The sequence below is a fragment of the Pleurodeles waltl genome, chromosome 7, assembly GCF_031143425.1.
Source record: "Pleurodeles waltl isolate 20211129_DDA chromosome 7, aPleWal1.hap1.20221129, whole genome shotgun sequence".
In the NCBI taxonomy this organism is placed as follows: domain Eukaryota; kingdom Metazoa; phylum Chordata; class Amphibia; order Caudata; family Salamandridae; genus Pleurodeles; species Pleurodeles waltl.
In genome coordinates, this window is record NC_090446.1 from 1,085,606,172 (window position 1) to 1,085,624,001 (window position 17,830).

At 46.5% G+C, this 17,830-nt stretch overlaps 1 protein-coding gene across 2 annotated transcripts in view; it reads right to left on the bottom strand.

Annotated features, from left to right (window-relative positions):
* TOM1L1 (target of myb1 like 1 membrane trafficking protein) overlaps nt 1-17,830 on the bottom strand; it is a 501,668-nt gene that overhangs the window by 316,518 nt on the left and 167,320 nt on the right. For both annotated transcript variants that reach the window (XM_069200030.1, XM_069200031.1), the window contains exons 6-7: nt 2,193-2,297; nt 1,110-1,226 (exon numbers count right to left, since the gene is read on the bottom strand). In XM_069200030.1, the coding sequence (XP_069056131.1) occupies nt 1,110-1,226; nt 2,193-2,297 (222 nt within the window). The remainder of the gene's footprint in view (nt 1-1,109; nt 1,227-2,192; nt 2,298-17,830) is intronic.

A 17,830-nucleotide genomic window follows, 5' to 3' on the forward strand; every position in this document is an offset into this window, starting at 1 on the left:
AGAACAAAACAGTTTTGAAAACTTGTTTCTGGAAAATTAAAGTGTTAAGATATTTATTGTCAGTTATTGGTCCTGATCACGATGTAACTAATGTCAATGCTTTGAATCAGTCAAGGGTAGATTACAGCAATGACATCTATTTAGATGTCCCAGATGCCATTCTTGCCCAACCTCAGTTAGTATGAAATGTGGTTGGTGAGCTGGGTACTAATGTTTCTAAATCTCACATTTTATCCATTCTACATCAGCTTCACTGGCAACCAGTGAAGATCAGGATCTTCTTTAAGGCATTGCCATTGGTAATAGGGCAATATACCAACACTCTTCAGATTTCTTATCTAAGAAATTCTCTTTTTCTGTCCTCAAGAGAGAATTATGTTCTGCCTGAGCTTTTCAGCTTTTCTTACAAGATCTTACACTTGTAAGTACAGAGACATAGGGCCCAAATACGAGTCTGCTCACAGTGGTGGTCCAACTGCCACATTACGACCCTGGCAGACAGCCATCTCTGCCAGGATCTCTGATGGGATGACGGCGGTCTTGGTTGCAATCACCCAGGGTGGTGCTGACCTCAGTGCCGCCCTGCTGATTACAACCTTGTTCTCCGCCAGCCTCTTCATGGCGGTTCCACCACCATGAAAAGGCTGGCGGAGAACAAGTGCAGGGGGCCACAGGCATGGTCTATGGGCATGGGCAGTACCCTTGAAATTCACACTGTGCCCCCTGAGTGCAGCAGCATTGCCACGGGCTCTACTATGATCTGGCAATGCTGCTGCACCTTTCCCACTGGGCTCAGTAATGGGGCCACAATGTGGCCGGCTGGGAGGTCTCCCCATCGGGAGTCTGGTGGATGGATGTTTCCGTCCTCCAAACTCATAATTAGACCCATAGCCTTTTTGATTGTTCAGCCTAGCCATGGACCTCTCTGCCTCTATTCTTTATTCTGAATGTTATTTACAAAAATTCAAGAAAGTCTTAAAAGCGTATTTATTTTAAATTTATTGTTTTGTTTGGCTTCATCAAACACCGACTTGTGGTTTTTAGCTCCATATTACACTTCAAATAAGATTAAATAGTGGGAAATGGACCAGAAAAGGGTTGGCTTATACCTGTAAAAGGTCCATGTCTTGAAGATTCGTGGTGTCAGGAACATTTTCTAGTAGAATTGCTGACATAACAGTCACATTTCTTTTCACCATATCCAGTTCACTGTAGAGTTTGCCGATCTATGTATTGGAAAACAAGAAACAATATTAAAGAATTCTCATTCAATGAGGCATTTACAATTCTTCCACTATGTTAAAAACAAAAATTAGAATAATCCACTTTAAAGCAGTTTATGAGTTTCATTAGTATTTTCGAATTCTCATGTTGATTAGATAAGAAAATAACATGTGGCTACTTCTATTTGTAAAAGGCAAAGCAACTCTAACTTGCCACCCATCTTATATGTAAATAGCCACTTGAGCAACTGCATGCTACTGAGAGAATCACCTGTATCCTAAATGATTTTGAAAATATATTGGAGGTAAGACAGGGAGGTTGCCACCATACAGGCTACCGCGCCGCCGGCCCCAATAAGAGTTTCCTGCTAGGCTGGCAGGCCGAAACCTCAGTTTCTGCCCACCAGCCTAGCAGGAAACAGGCTACAGCATTGTCACCGGCTCGTAATTGAACTGTCAGCAATGCTGTAGCCCTCAGGTTGCACCAGCACCCTCACAGTGTTCACTGTCTGAAAAGCAGACAGTGAACATTGCAGTGGTGTTGGGCAGGGCCCCTTGCACTGCCCATGCCAAGTGCATGGGCAGTGCTGCCCCCCGTGGCTCCATGCACCTGTTCTCCACCAGCCTTTTCATGGCAGTGTTGCCGCCATGAAAAGGCTGGTGAAGAATGAGGTCGTAATCTCAAGATTAGGAACTCCGCCACCTCCAGACCGCCAGGATCCAAGATCCTGGCTATGCTGGTAGTTCCCTTGTGATCCAACCGTCATGGTTTTAATGTGGCGGTTGGAGCGCTGCATTGGCAGCGGTCCAGACGGCCACTGCGAGTGTTGTGAGTGTGGCGGTCTATAGAACACCACACTTGTATTAATCTGCTTTATGTTATTTTGACCTTAATATTTGTCCCTACTCACTTTAGGAAATAAATGTTATGAAGATATCAGTATACATTTCGACAATGCTTTTAGGTACCTGTTCAGGAGCCAGCAATACAGGTGATGATGGAAGAGGATGGTCTACTGGACATCTTTCAGGTTTACTACAGGACAGAGGTTGCTTGAAGTTCTGCAATGAACTCTATGAACACAATGTTAGAGTGTAGGTAAATTTATTATAAACATTTAGAGTTATCTTTCCTTGTCAATTTTCCAAGGTCCCAACCAGTGAATATTTCAGAAATAATTAAGGTCCTTCCTCCTCAGTAATAGTCTTACATCCAAGAGTCTGTTCACAAGAAATGCAGACATACAGGGAGTGCAGAATTATTAGGCAAATGAGTATTTTGACCACATCATCCTCTTTATGCATGTTGTCTTACTCCAAGCTGTATAGGCTCGAAAGCCTACTACCAATTAAGCATATTAGGTGATGTGCATCTCTGTAATGAGAAGGGGTGTGGTCTAATGACATCAACACCCTATATCAGGTGTGCATAATTATTAGGCAATTTCCTTTCCTTTGGCAAAATGGGTCAAAAGAAGGACTTGACAGGCTCAGAAAAGTCAAAAATAGTGAGATATCTTGCAGAGGGATGCAGCACTCTTAAAATTGCAAAGCTTCTGAAGCGTGATCATCGAACAATCAAGCGTTTCATTCAAAATAGTCAACAGGGTCGCAAGAAGCGTGTGGAAAAACCAAGGCGCAAAATAACTGCCCATGAACTGAGAAAAGTCAAGCGTGCAGCTGCCACGATGCCACTTGCCACCAGTTTGGCCATATTTCAGAGCTGCAACATCACTGGAGTGCCCAAAAGCACAAGGTGTGCAATACTCAGAGACAGGGCCAAGGTAAGAAAGGCTGAAAGACGACCACCACTGAACAAGACACACAAGCTGAAACGTCAAGACTGGGCCAAGAAATATCTCAAGACTGATTTTTCTAAGGTTTTATGGACTGATGAAATGAGAGTGAGTCTTGATGGGCCAGATGGATGGGCCCGTGGCTGGATTGGTAAAGGGCAGAGAGCTCCAGTCCGACTCAGACGCCAGCAAGGTGGAGGTGGAGTACTGGTTTGGGCTGGTATCATCAAAGATGAGCTTGTGGGGCCTTTTCGGGTTGAGGATGGAGTCAAGCTCAACTCCCAGTCCTACTGCCAGTTCCTGGAAGACACCTTCTTCAAGCAGTGGTACAGGAAGAAGTCTGCATCCTTCAAGAAAAACATGATTTTCATGCAGGACAATGCTCCATCACACGCGTCCAAGTACTCCACAGCGTGGCTGGCAAGAAAGGGTATAAAAGAAGGAAATCTAATGACATGGCCTCCTTGTTCACCTGATCTGAACCCCATTGAGAACCTGTGGTCCATCATCAAATGTGAGATTTACAAGGAGGGAAAACAGTACACCTCTCTGAACAGTGTCTGGGAGGCTGTGGTTGCTGCTGCACGCAATGTTGATGGTGAACAGATCAAAACACTGACAGAATCCATGGATGGCAGGCTTTTGAGTGTCCTTGCAAAGAAAGGTGGCTATATTGGTCACTGATTTGTTTTTGTTTTGTTTTTGAATGTCAGAAATGTATATTTGTGAATGTTGAGATGTTATATTGGTTTCACTGGTAATGATAAATAATTGAAATGGGTATATATATTTTTTTGTTAAGTTGCCTAATAATTATGCACAGTGATAGTCACCTGCACACACAGATATCCCCCTAACATAGCTAAAACTAAAAACAATCTAAAAACTACTTCCAAAAATATTCAGTTTTGATATTAATGAGTTTTTTGGGTTCATTGAGAACATGGTTGTTGTTCAATAATAAAATTAATCCTCAAAAATACAACTTGCCTAATAATTCTGCACTCCCTGTATAGGCAGATGTAAACTTGTCCTTAAGCACTTAGTGGGTTTCTGCATTGTTAGAAATGCGGTCCCTAATTGGCTGAGGTATACACCCTTGTCCAAATAGGGATCACAATCCTAGTCGGGGTAAGTCACACACAATCTAAATTATCCTGTGCCCACCCTCTGGTAGCTTGGCACTGAGCAGTCATGCTTAACTTAGAAGGAAATGTGTAAAGTATTTGTGCAATAAATCATGCAATAACACAGTGAAAACACCCCAAAAACTGGTTTAGAAAAATATAGGATATTTACCTGATTAAATGAAGGTCAAAACAATCAAGATTTGATAAGCACAAGTTGAAATATCACTTTTGTAATGATAAGTAGATTCTTTAATTCTTAAAAGCAACAATTGGCTCTTGCTTGCACAAAGTGCCTGATTTGCATCAAAATTACACATACGAAGACCGCAGAGGAGGAGATGCATGGAAAAAGGTAGGTGTGCGTGGGTTTTCTGGATGCACACAGACGATGCGTTAAGTCTTTTCCATGCATCACATGTTGATTTCCGGTGCTCAGGCTTGAATCCTCTTTGCGACGTGGGGTCTTTTGACACCCAGGGACGTTGCGTGGAAATCCTGGGCATGCGGGATGAAGTCACAGCTGTTGCGTCGATCCGGTGGGTGATGCAGCAGAATTTCAGCTGCACGGCTGGTGCTGCATTGATTCCTCTCGCAGGAAGTCGGGCTGCATCATTCCGTCTCAGCCATGCGTTGATCAGGTGGGCTGTACGTCGAAGGTCCATTCACAACGTTGGTGCTACGTTGATCTCCACTCAGGGAGCCGGGCTGCATTATTCCTGTTCGGCGATGCAGTGATTTCCGCACCACTGGACAGACTGTGTGTTGATTCTGGCAGGCTGTGCATTGATTTTCACCGCACAAGTTGTTTCTTAGCAGAGACAAAGCCTTCTTGACCCTGAGACTTCAGGAACAGGAGACAAGGTCAATCCAAGCCCTTGGATACCACTTCTCAGCAGAGCCAGAGGCCATCAAGGCAGCAGGGCAACACCGAGGCAGCAGTCCTTTACAGCAAAGCAGTCCAGGTGAGTCCTGTGGGCAGCCAGGCAGCTTCTCTTGGCAGGTTGCAGGTTCTGGTGCGGAGTGTCTTTCCCAAAAAGTGTCTAAGTTGGTAGGGTCAGGGACCCAGTTTATATACCCAAAAGTGCCTTTGAAGTGGGGGAGACTTCAAAGAGTGGTTTTGAAGTGCACAAGGTCCCCTTTCAGTACAACCCTGTCTGTCAGGGTCCCAGTAGGGGGTTTGGCAGTCCTTTGTGTGAAGTCAGGCCACTGTCTTTTGAAATGTGAATATCAGGCCCTACCTTTCCAGCCCAAGAAGACCCATTCAGTATGCAGATGTGTGCAGGTGTGACTGAGCATCCTGTGTTTGTGGTTGTCTGGATTAAATGCACAAGGGAGCTGTCAACCAAACGTGCATTGGAGACAGGCTGTAAGGCACAGAAAGAGTATCTGGGGAGACTATCAGCATTGGTGTGGTCAGTCCCCTGGTGATGCTCCACCATAAAGCCCATTCCCTGTAGGGAAATGGACCACCTCAAGAGTTTAGGATTTTCACCTCTCATTTGCATGAGCCATTTGAGGGGCCTGTGGTCTGTCCGAACTCGCAAGTGAGTCCCAAACATATATGGTCTCAGCTTCTTCAGTGGCCAAACCACAGCAAATGCTTCTCTTTCAATAGCACTCCACCTCTCATCAAGTGGTAAATAGTCACCTTCTAATTTACACTACTGGTTGGTCTAGGCCCGCCTCATTCAGATGTGCTACGACTGCCCCTATGCCATGCTCTGAAGCATCTGTCTGCACAATTAATTCTCTGGAGTAGTCAGGGGCCTTGAGCACGGGAGCCGTGTACATGGCTTCCTTTAGGGAGTGAAAGGCATTCTGACAAGCCTCTGTCCAATTCACCAACCTAGGTTGCTTCTTGGATGTGAGTTCTGTTAAGGGGGCCACTATGGAGCCATAACCCTTAACAAATCTTTGGTAGTATCTGGTGAGACCTACAAAGGCTCTCACCTCTGTCTGGGGTCTAGGTAGTTGCCAGGCCTTGATTGTTTCAATCTTGGCCTGGAGGGGCTGCACCTTGCCAACACCTAGTAGGTGTGTCCCAACTACACCACGGAACCCTGCCACATCTGACACTTACTGGCGTTGATGGTCAGGCCTGCCTGTTGCAGGGCCTGAAGCACCTCATTGAGGTGGAACAAGTATTCCTCCCAGCTGGAACTATAGACAGTGATGTCATCTAGATAGGCTGCACAGAAGGCATCCTTGCCAGCTAGGACCCCGTTAACTAACCGTTGGAAGATAGCAGAGGCATTTTTCAGTCCAGGGGGCATGACCTGGAACTGGTAATGACCCTCAGGAGTAGAAAAAGCTGATCTCTGTTTTGCCTGTTCAGTCAAGGCAATCTGCCAGTACCGTGACCTGAGGTCAAAGGTACTAAGGAACTTGCCAGCTCCTAGCCTGTCTAGGAGCTCATCAGCTTGGGGAATTGGGTGAGCATCTGTCTTTTTGAGAGAGTTGAGACACTGGCAGTCCATACAGAACATACGCTCTGGCTTGGCACCGGGAGCAGCAGCCTTGAGAACCAACAATACTGGGCTGGACCAGGGACTGCTGGACTTCTCTATCACCCCAAAAGTCAGCATCTTGAAAACTTCTTCCTTGATGCTGGACCTCACCTTATCTGTAAATTTTATTATTTAAAGGGGGACTGACTCCTGTGTCAATATCATGGACACACAAGTGTGTGAAAACAGGGAAGACAACTTCTCCAATAACTAGTAGCAGTCTCCTCTCTGAGCTAGAGTCACAGAGTCAGAGAGATTAACACCCTCCACTGACCCATCACCTTCCTTGGCAGTCAGGAGGTTGGGGAGAGGCTCACTCTCCTCTTCCAAACCCTCATCTGTCACCAGAAGCATGCTGAATTCAGACCTCTCAAAATGAGGCTTCAGTCTGTTTTGATGGAGCACCCTTAGGGGGTTTCTGGGGGTTTTGAGGTCCACTAAGTAAGTGGCCTCACCCTTCCGCTCCTTAATCTCGAATGGGCCAGTCCAGTGATCCTGGAGAGCTCTAGGCTCTACTGGCTCCATTGCCCATACTTTGTCTCCAGGTGAGAATTCTACCAGGGTTGCCTCCTGGTCATACCATTGCTTCATCACCACTTAACTGGCCTCGAGGTAGCTCTTGGCCTGTTTCCAGAAGCGTTGCATCTGGTTGTGGAGGGCCAGCATGTAACTGACCACATTCTGGGGGGGGGGGGGTTCCTGAGAGCTTACTCCCACCCCTCTTTCGCTATGCTTAAGGGTCCCCTGACAGGGTACCCATAGAGAAGTTCAAAGGGTCTGAACCCCATCCCTTTCTGGGGGCACCTCTCTATAAGCAAAGAGGAGGCATGGCAAGAGGATGTCCCACCTACGCCTCATGGCCTCAGGCAGGCCTGTGATCATGGCTTTTAGGGTCTTGTTGAACCTCTCCACAAGCCCATTGGATTGAGGATGGTAAGGGGTGGTGAACCAGTAGGTCACCCCACATGCATCCCATATGGACTTCATGTACGCAGACATGAAGTTTGTGCCTCTGTTAGACACACCCTCCTTTGGGAATCCCACATGGGTAAATATTCCCATCAGAGCTCTGGTCACCATTGGTGCAGTCACTGTCCTTAGAGGGATCTCCTTTGGATAGAGGGTGGCATGGTCCACCAAAACCAGGATAAACCTGTTGCCTAGGGCAGTATTAGGGTCCAAAGGACCAATGATGTTGATGCCTTCCATTTCAAAGGGGGTGCCAACGATGGGGAGTGGGATCAGGGGGGCTTTAAGCCTTTTCCCTGTCGTCCCACTAGCCTGGCAAGTTGATCAGGACCTTTAGAAAGCATCTGAGACCACCCGCATTCGGGGCCAATAAAAGTGGTTGACAAGCCTGGCGAAGGTCTTGTCTTGCCCCAAATGTCCCGCCAGGGGGATGTCGTGAGCCAACGCCAGAAGAAAGGCCCGGTAGCACTGGGGGACCACCAGCACATGTGCTGCCCCAGCTTCCGGTACCTTGGGCTCACTTTAAAGGAGATCATTCTCCCTGTAGGTATGGTGATCACCAGAGACTCCCTTCCTGGGCATCCATGGACCGTGTGGTCATGCAGACCCATTCAGGCAAACCTAACATCTCCAAGTAAGACCTGAGCTCCACCTTCTTCCAGGTAATATGCTCAAGATCGTTGCATAACAGACAATCTACAGGCATGGCAAGACTCACAGCTACTTTTAGAGTACCAGAGCCCTACCCCCCCCACTCAAAGGGAACGAGAGCCACCGGGCCACCGGTAGGTGACTCTCATGATTGTCAGCGACTATGACCCGGTGGAATGTATTGGGGATAACCTGCTTAGCCGACACCAGCTGACCCATGACAGTGGTTATGCTGATTCCTGTGTCACTCAGAGGCTCCAACATTTTCCCATTAATGGTGACCCACTGCCTACACCTGGAAGTATTGACAGGCATGTGGGCTTTTGGCATCATTTTCTCATCTTCCAGGGACACTAGGGTTTCCTCTATCAGATCCCCAAAACTATCGGGCACTACCTCCTCCCAGAGTGCTACGCTAGCCAACCCAGGGGTTTGCCTTCCAGTGGGTGGCTATACCCATATTGGACACTGGGAGTCACTCTTGTAGTGATCAAACTTGGTGCACTCTAAGCATTTGGGTACAAACTTTCCTTTTTATCAAAGAACCCTAGCCTCTTCTCAGAATCAGGTTTGGACTGGTTACCACCACCCCCCTGGAATTATTTTGGGGGCCTTTTGAGAACTCCTTATGTTTAGGTTCCCCCCTCTTTCTTCTGAAGGGAACCCTGACCACCTTTGTGGGTGTCCCCACATACGCCTTTTTGGACACTCTCAGGTCCGCCTCCTCAGCAAGCTTCCTAGGGTAGTCAGCTTCCTGTCAACTCGGTGCTGGCACAACTCTGTAAAGCAAACACTGAGCACATGCTCTCTCAGGAACAAATTATACAACCCCACATAGTCATGTACTTTACTGCCCCGCACTCATCCATTCTGTGCCTTAATGGACAAATCAAAAAAGTCTACCCAAGTTTGTGTGGAGAGCTTGGTGCTGTGCCTGAACCTCTGACGGTACTTCTCAGGAGTCATCCCAAACTTGGCAAGCAAAGTGGTTTTCATGGGTGAGTATGCGTTCTGATCCTTTGGAACTAATGTGAGAAGTGTGTCCCTCCCAACAACTGGCATATATCCCCACAAGCCTGCCCCCATTGCTCTTCAGGAACCCCATGAGCCCTTTGTGCAACTTCATAAGCAGCCAACCACTTATCAATGTAATTTCCCACCACATAACGTGGCACTACATTTTTGGGTATACAAACCTTCTTGTCCCCAGCAGGTCCTGAATGCATGCTGCCACCATCACTTTTGGACTCACACTGCCTAGACTTGATATCCAGCTCTTTGAGTCTCAGTTCATGAGCCAACAGAAGTTTCATCTCAGCCAAAGCCTTTTAATCCTCAGCTTGTTTGACTTCTGCTTCTCTCTCTGCTTTCTTTTCCTCCAGCCTTAATCTTTCCAATTGCAGTTGGAATTCTCTCTCCTCCCTCCTTACCTCTGCGGTCAGGCCATGGTTAGCTATCTTTTTACCAGGGTGTGCAATTCAAAGGGTAACATCTCCCACTGCTGGTGGCAAATCCTCTGAGAGGCCATCATCTGGCCTCTCCATCTCAACGTTATCTTGTGAACAAGCTGCTGCCCAGGCCCTCAGTGCCTTTTTGTACTCCTCCTTCCTGGAGGCCCCCTTGGTAGGTACTCCCATCCCCTTGTGGAATCCTTTCAGCTGGCTGACAGTGTATGTCTCCAGCTTGGCTAGGTCATACTCTCCAGCTCCTGCTTGAGACCCAGCCAGAGACATGTTGTATGAAGATTTGATCAAACTGGCAAGCAGAAAAACGAAATTGCAGAAAAAGAGAAAAATCAAGTTGACCTTGAACTGTGGGTAGGTAGTGTACACATAGCTATTGTATGTTACTGCACAAATACAAGTCCTATCCTCACTGCTGATGACCAGTGTTAGAAATGGGGTCTCTAGTTGGCAGAGGTATACACCCTTGTCCAAATAGGGATCACAATCCTAGTCAGGGTAAGTCACACAGAATGCAAATTATCCTGTCCCCACCCTCTGGTAGCTTGGCACTAAGCTGTCATGCTTAACTTAGAAGGCAATGTGCAAAGTATTTGTGTAATAAATCATGCAATAACACAGTGAGAACACCACAAAAAGACACCACACAGGTTTAGAAAAATATAGGATATTTATCTGATTAAATTAAGGTCAAAACAATCAAGATGTGATAAGCACAAGTTGAAATATCAACTTTGTGATGATAAGTAGAGTCTTTAGTTCTTAAAACAACAATTATCTCTTGCTTGCACAAAGTACCTGGTTTGCGTCAAAATTACACGCATGAAGGCCGCAGAGGAGGAGATGTGTGGAAAAAGGTAGGTGTGCATCGGTTTCTGGGCACACACAGATGATGCGTCGATTCTTTTCCATGTGGCAAGGGCTTTGCGTTGATTTCCGGCATGCAGGCTTGAATCCTCTTTGCGATTCGGGATCTTTTGACACCCAGGGACACTGCATGGAAGTCCTGGGCGGGTGGGATGAAGTCACAGCTGTTGCGTCGATTCAGTGGGTGATGGGGCAGAATTTCTGCTGCAGCGCTAGCGCTGCATTGATTCCTCCACAGGAAGTCGGGCTGCGTTGTCGCTGCATCGATCTGCACTTGGAGAGCTGGGCTGCGCTGTTCCGGTTCAGCGATGCAATGATTTTCTCACCATTGGACAGGCTGTACATCGATTCCAGCAGGCTGCATGCCGATTTTCGCCTCTCAAGCAGTTTCTTGGCAGAGAAGAGGTCTTTTTGGCCCTGAGAATTCTGGAAAAGGAGGCAAGCTCAATCCAAGCCCTTTGAGAGCACGTCTCAGCAGAGCCAGAGGGCAGCAAGGTAGTGGGGCAATATCAAGGCAGCAGTCATTTACAACAAAGCAGTCCAGGTGAGTCGTTTGGGCAGCCAGGCAGCTTCTCTTGGCAGGTTGCAGGTCCTGGTGCAGAGTGTCTTTCCCCAAAAGTGTCTAAGTTGGTAGGGTCAGGGACCCAGCTTATATACCCAAAAGTGCCTTTGAAGTGGGGGAGACTTCAAAGAGTGGTTTTGAAGTGCACAAGGTCCCTTTCACAACAACCCTGCCTGCCAGGGTCCAAGTAGGGGGTTGGCATTCCTTTGTGTGAGAGCAGGCCATTGTCCTTTGAAATGTAAGTGCCAGGACCTCCACCCTTCCAGCCCAGGGAGACCCATTCAGTATGCAGATGTGTGCAGGTGTGACTGAGCATCCTGTGTTTGTGGTTGTCTGGGTGAAAGGCACAAGGGAGCTGTCAACCAGCGCATCCCAGAAGTGGATTGGAGACAGGCTGTAAGATACATAAGGATTTAAGTTTAAGTACAGAGAAATACTCACTTTCTAAAAGTATAATTTCTAAAATAGTCATATAAAATCCAACCTCACCATTCAGCATGATTTTGTATTACACTTCTGGCCATACTAAACATGACCTGTTTACCCCTTTCTAATCAGAATCTACCACTCAAACAGTTTATGAGTGAAGCTTTAATGTTAGCCTATGAAAGGAGCAGGCCTCACAGCAGTTGAATTTTTTTTTAGGAGTTTTCCAATACTATGACATATAAAACACACAGATATATTTCCTGCCTTTTACCCACTCAGCACCCTGCCCTTTGGGATACCAAGGGCCTACCTTAGGGGTTATTAATATGTAGAAAAAGGGGTGTGTAAGGCTTGGCAAGTACTTTTAAATGCCAAGTCGAAGTGGCAGTGAAACTGCACCCACAGGCCTTGCAATGGCAGGCCTGAGACATGGTTAAGGGGCTACTAATGAGGGTGGCACAATCAGTGCTGCAGGCCCACTAGTAGCATTTAATTTACAGGCCCTGGGCAGATGCAGTGGACTTTGCTAGGGACTTACAAATAAATTAAATATGCCACTTGGGTATGAGCCAATGTCACCATGTTTTAAGGGAGAGAGCATATGCACTTTGGCACTGGTTAGCAGTGGTAAAGTGTGCAGAGTCCTAAAACCATCAGAAACAGTGTAAAAAAATGAAGGGGGGCAGGCAAAAAGTTCGGGGTGACCACCCTAAGGCTGTCAGGTCTAACATACATGTATCATAATTCACAATTTTTGAGTAAGCCTGTCATCCTTGACTTGAGTTAGAGTCCCTGTGCATATCCAAAGGTTCCTCATTTGCTTCCCAGGTAAAAAAAATATATTTCACAAATGAAGAAAACATTTGCACTAAATTCCATGAGGTGCTTTGTGGTACCAGTGTAAATGTGGTAAAAATTTTGATTCTGCAGGTATGCACAAATTTACCAATGACCTTTTCTGAGCTACATCACAGTACAAAATATACATATCGATTAGGAATAAATGCCTTATCCCTTGAACCATTTCTTCCCAATTGAAATATATATTTTGTAAATTTGTACATACCTGGAAAGTAACATTGCTTATCACAGTTGCACTGGCAACATCCATGGTGAGAATATGGAAACATTAATTTTAGCATACTTAAGACTGCAGTAGATGGGGTGATTTATTTGGATTTGTATAATAGTGGGTTTCATCTTCTAAATGCACAAAATCCCGAGTAAGAGATGCAACTTTTTGCTGGATCCAAGACTGAAACTCTAGAATACTGAGAGAGGGAAGTCAGCCTTAGTCAAATCCAAAGGTCAAGTTCAAACTTCTGTAAGCAGGTACAAATAAAACAGAGATTAAAGTATAAGTCACAAGGGAAACGTAAGGAAATGAACATAGGAAAATGCAACAAAATTGCAGTGACAAAGTTCATGAAAATCCTCCTTCTTGGAAGTGAAGATCATGCTGCCTCTGTTTGACATTTTTTCAACAGTTCTTAATCGGTTATCGGGTGTTCTCGAGGCAGCTGATATACTAGTAGCGAGAGCTACTTAGCTGTGGTTAGTGAAGAAATGAACGGCTGGATTCAGAGCCCGTCTACTCCTGACTAAGATGCTTTCTCTTTCTGGAAACTTTGGTTATGTTTCAAGCAGCATTGAAAAAATACATAAAACATTCTCTCAAAAGCAATTGGGGCTCCGGTAGTAAGAGTGACTCCAGCAGTACTTGCTACAGTGGTAAAAGAGAAAACCAGGAGTCAGGCCATCCCACCATAAAAACTGGAATGGAAGAACCAAGGTTGTTTTCCCAAAGCATGACAGAGATGCAGTGCAAATGAAATGATGCTGTGAAGTGCTCTTGACTTCCAGTGGATCCTCTAGTGTGGATTTTGATTCTTCTGTTTTTAAGAATTTTTGTTTTCAGAATAGTGCTTACTCTTTCGTCAGGAATGTGGTGAGCACAGTGGCCATTTAGGGGTATTTTCATGCTGCTCAGTAATAAAATTCTCATAGCACTGACATTCATAGACACGGAGTTGGTACTTGACCCCCTCTCAATGACACCTATGGCAACATAATAGCGTTTGCATAAAACATCAGATATACCCTATGGGGGTCATTCTGACCCTGGCGGTCCAAGACCGCCAGGGTCGCGAATGACGAAGCACAGGCCAACAGGCTGGCGGTGCTTCCAAGCCCATTCTGACCGCGGCGGTAAAGCCATGGTCAGAAAACCGGGGCCGGCGGTTTCCCGCCGTTTTAGCCCCAGCTGGGCGAATCCGCCATGGCAGCGCAAGCAGCGCTGCCATGGGGATTCTGACCCCCTTACCGTCAGCCTGTTTCTGGCAGTTTTCACCGCCAGGAAGAGGCTGGCGGTAACGGGTGTCCTGGGGCCCCTGGGGGCCCCATGAAGCTTTTCACTGTCTGCCTAGCAGACAGTGAAAAGCGCGACGGGTGCAACTGCACCTGTCACACGCCCGCAACACCGCCGGCTCCATTCGGAGACGGCTTCTGTGTTGCAGGCCTCCTTCCCGCTGGCCCGGCGGGCGCTAACATGGTTAGCGCCCGCCCGCCCAGCGGGAAGGTTGGAATGCCGGCAGCGCTATTTTGGCCGCGTGGCAGCCAAATGGCGGTTCCCGCCTGGCGGGCGGCTACCGCCGCCCGCCAGACTTGGAATGACCCCCTATATCATGTCAGCATGGTAAGCTGTTTGTGAAGAAGAAGAAAGGGGTGAGCAACACATATAGAGGGGTGAGCAACACATATAGAAACTGATTGTGAACAGCAAGAGATGTGTGACTCAATACCCCAATGTCTTGAAGAGCTTTGCGCTGTGTGAGATGTAACAGAACATCAACTTCTACAAAGAACTGATGACTTTGAGGAAATCAAGGTGCTAATGAGTATTTGAGGCAACACTACTAAAAGTGACCTGCAGCTACATTTAAGATCTAGATAAGCATAGATCTAAGGGGGGGGGAATCGGGGAGATCAGTCAATTAATAACAAAGAGTAGCCATCCTGTTATGTGTACTTGACAAGTTGGAATTCTTATTATAGGTCCATCAACAGAGAAAGAAGAAAGAGTCACAGAACCAAGGCAAGTAGGCACAAGGAAATAAGAGAAATTAGATGTTATAGCTAACCACAACCTTGTGTATATTGTGCTCTTTATGTCCTCCTTTTAGATAACTGAGACACTGCACAAGCTAACCCAGACACAGTCAGGATGAACATAATGAAGAACACAAGCTAAATCATAATGAGCAGAATAAGTCAGAAAGCTCTTCACATTCCCTGGGGACTTTATTTAAAGTCTCAAATTCCAGTGGATCACTGCAATGGAGGTATTTTAGGAAGATTTGACTAACATTGGGATCCACGGCACCCTAGCACTAGATTGCAGGTACAACTTTAACAGTTTGACGGGCCCACTGAGTTTCATTGCTAGCGTGCCTTGAGCTTTGCCAAGGGTTACTCATCTCAATATGTGAAAGATGCTGTAAAGAATATGGAGAACAGATGGTTGAAGCAGGAGGCTCCCAGGAATGTCATACAGACTGGATAAAATCCTGGCACCCCGAGCACTGACACCTATGAATCAGGCTTCATCTGCAATGCACAGTCCTGTGGTTTAGATGACAGCTTCTGCTGCTACCACTCAAGTAGGACCATTACCAGCTTCATACCTGGACATCCCAATACCAGCCATGGAATGTAATACTAGAGTCTCACAAATGTTCAATATCTATTGGCCCTAGAGTGATTTGCATTTTTTATGTGGACCAATTCCCTTTCCCAAAAATGAATCCTGTTTAGCATTCATATTTTCCTCAGGTAATGCTGTGGCATGGTCGTTGATCTTGGTAGCACAGTGCAGCCCCTTTCCTGCAAAATGATGACTTTTAAGTAAGAGATATTTCAAGAGTTTGTTTGACAGGCAGACAATAACTCATTTGTTAGATACTAACTTGGTGAAACTGCTTGATCACATATCTAATCCAACAGCTGGAGAAAAGGCAGGGTGTTTTAATAGGACTTTTAGTGAGGAACTGAAGGGAATTTTGACTTAGGTACCACACCAGCCACATAACTGTTAGGAGCTGATAGACCTAGCGCTTCAGTTGTATTACTGGTTGACAGACCGAAAAGACGAAAAAGGTGGGAAGGGATGCAGAGACTTGCATCTATCAAACCTTAAGACAAAGCCTCTGACAAACTCACATACAAATAGGATTCATGAACCCCTGAATCCATGCAAACAGAAAACAGGGAAAACAAGAGCAAATGGGAAAACTGCTTTATGAATGAAGTTTGTCCTTTTTTAATACACAGTAATGCCTTTAGGACTGTGCAACACCCCGTCTCACTCAAATGTTTTGTAAAGAAGGTCTTTTAAGAGTATCTGGATGCCCTTATCACAATTTACATCAACAGCATTTTCATTTTCTTCAAAGCCTTATCGCAGCACACCCATCACGTTTGACCTGGTTATCAGAAATTGCAGGACCATTACCTTATGCTAAGGCAGAGACGCGTTTAATCTACTTTGGAAGTTTATTTCTTACCATTCTACAAGGTTTGCAGATGAATCCAACCAAAGTCAACACAGTTCTGAATGGACCAAATGCTAAAATAGTTTGAAATGTGCAGTGTTATTGAAAACATCTACTGCTAGTTCATCCACTGGCCTTCTTTGACTGTGTCACCAATCACTAGATTGTGAAAAGAAGGAACATGTTTCCAATAAGACCAAGCCATTAAAGAAGCCTTCAAGCATTTGAAAAGGAAATTCACTACAGCCCACATTCATGGCCACTCTGACATGAAACAGCCTTTTTCCATTAAAGCAGGTGCTTCTGGTGAGGCGGTTGAGGAAGTATTTCCACAAAGGCACTTGGATGATGAAAAGCTACACCCTGTTTCCTTTTAAGCATGAATTGAAGAGAGTTACCTGCGGGATCTATATAGAAGATGATTCTTTTATTACACTTGCCAACTCTGTGTCCTCCTTTGGCCTCGGTGCGGGGCAGTTCCTCCAATACTCAAAAATAGCAGCTACAGCCCATGGCATTTGGCCATCTTTCCCTGAGGCTCCATCTGAGTCTCACACTCATGTAGCCATACAGACACTGGAGGGGAGAGGTGGGTTGCAGACTGATCTCGCACTTATATAGAGCCCTGAGGGAGGAACTGCCTTAGACTGATCTCCCAGTGCACATCAAGTGGCATGAAATATTGGGTACCCTATTACCAAATAAGGGCTGGGCGGCCATACATGAGGGGGTCTGAAGGGCATCATCTAACACTAGATTTAAGTTGACACATTTCAATGTTGTCCACCAGTTATACCTGACCCAACCGCACTGCATGCTATTTACCCAGATCGGCCCACGACATGCCCCAGATGCCATCATGTCAAGGCAGATTTCATTTACATGATTTGGGAATGCTCAATCCTCTCCAGATATTCAGATGGGGTGCTCTACTCACTGAAGGAGGCCACGGGATGGAATACTCCCTGAGACGTAGGTCCGTACCTTTGGGAAGGGTCCCTATTAAAAAGAAGATGAAGATAAGCAGACGTTTCCTTATTCTTGGGGTCACACAGGCTAAGCACAGGATAACCATTCACTGGCTGTACCCAAATACCCCCAAACATACTGACTGGAAAAGGAATGTGGCTGAAAGGGTGGCTGCTGAAGAGTGCCACATGCGCAAATCCAGAAGGAATGACAAGTTATCAGATGATTTACAGGCCTCGGCTGCAATGTTTTCTAACATTTTAGACCATCCTGATATGCGTCCACTATGACCTGGATGTTGAGAGTGGGGTCCTGCCCACCCGGGACAGGGAGATGTTGGATGGGGGTATGTCCTTCAGACACCGAGGATCGGCATAGAGTACTGTTTATTATTGTTGCTCCGCGGGTTGCCGCGACGCCTCCCGGCCGGGCCGCAGCTCAAGCCGTGGCGTCTCCCGGTCGGACCCCGGGGGAAGCCGTGGCCCGTGTCAGAGGTCGTGGAGCCCGCAGCGGGGCCTTTTCTCCGGCCGCGCGCTGTTGTTTGTATGCGGCGAGGCCGGAGGCCCAGAATTGGGTGTCGGTCCTCGCCGCACGCGGCGTGTGCCGCAGATATTGTTGTGGGGTGTCTGCGCCCCCCCCCAGCATCACTTACCGACACACACCTTCAGGGCCTTCCTCTTCCTCCTGCATGGTTTTTGAGCCATGCCTTCTCCT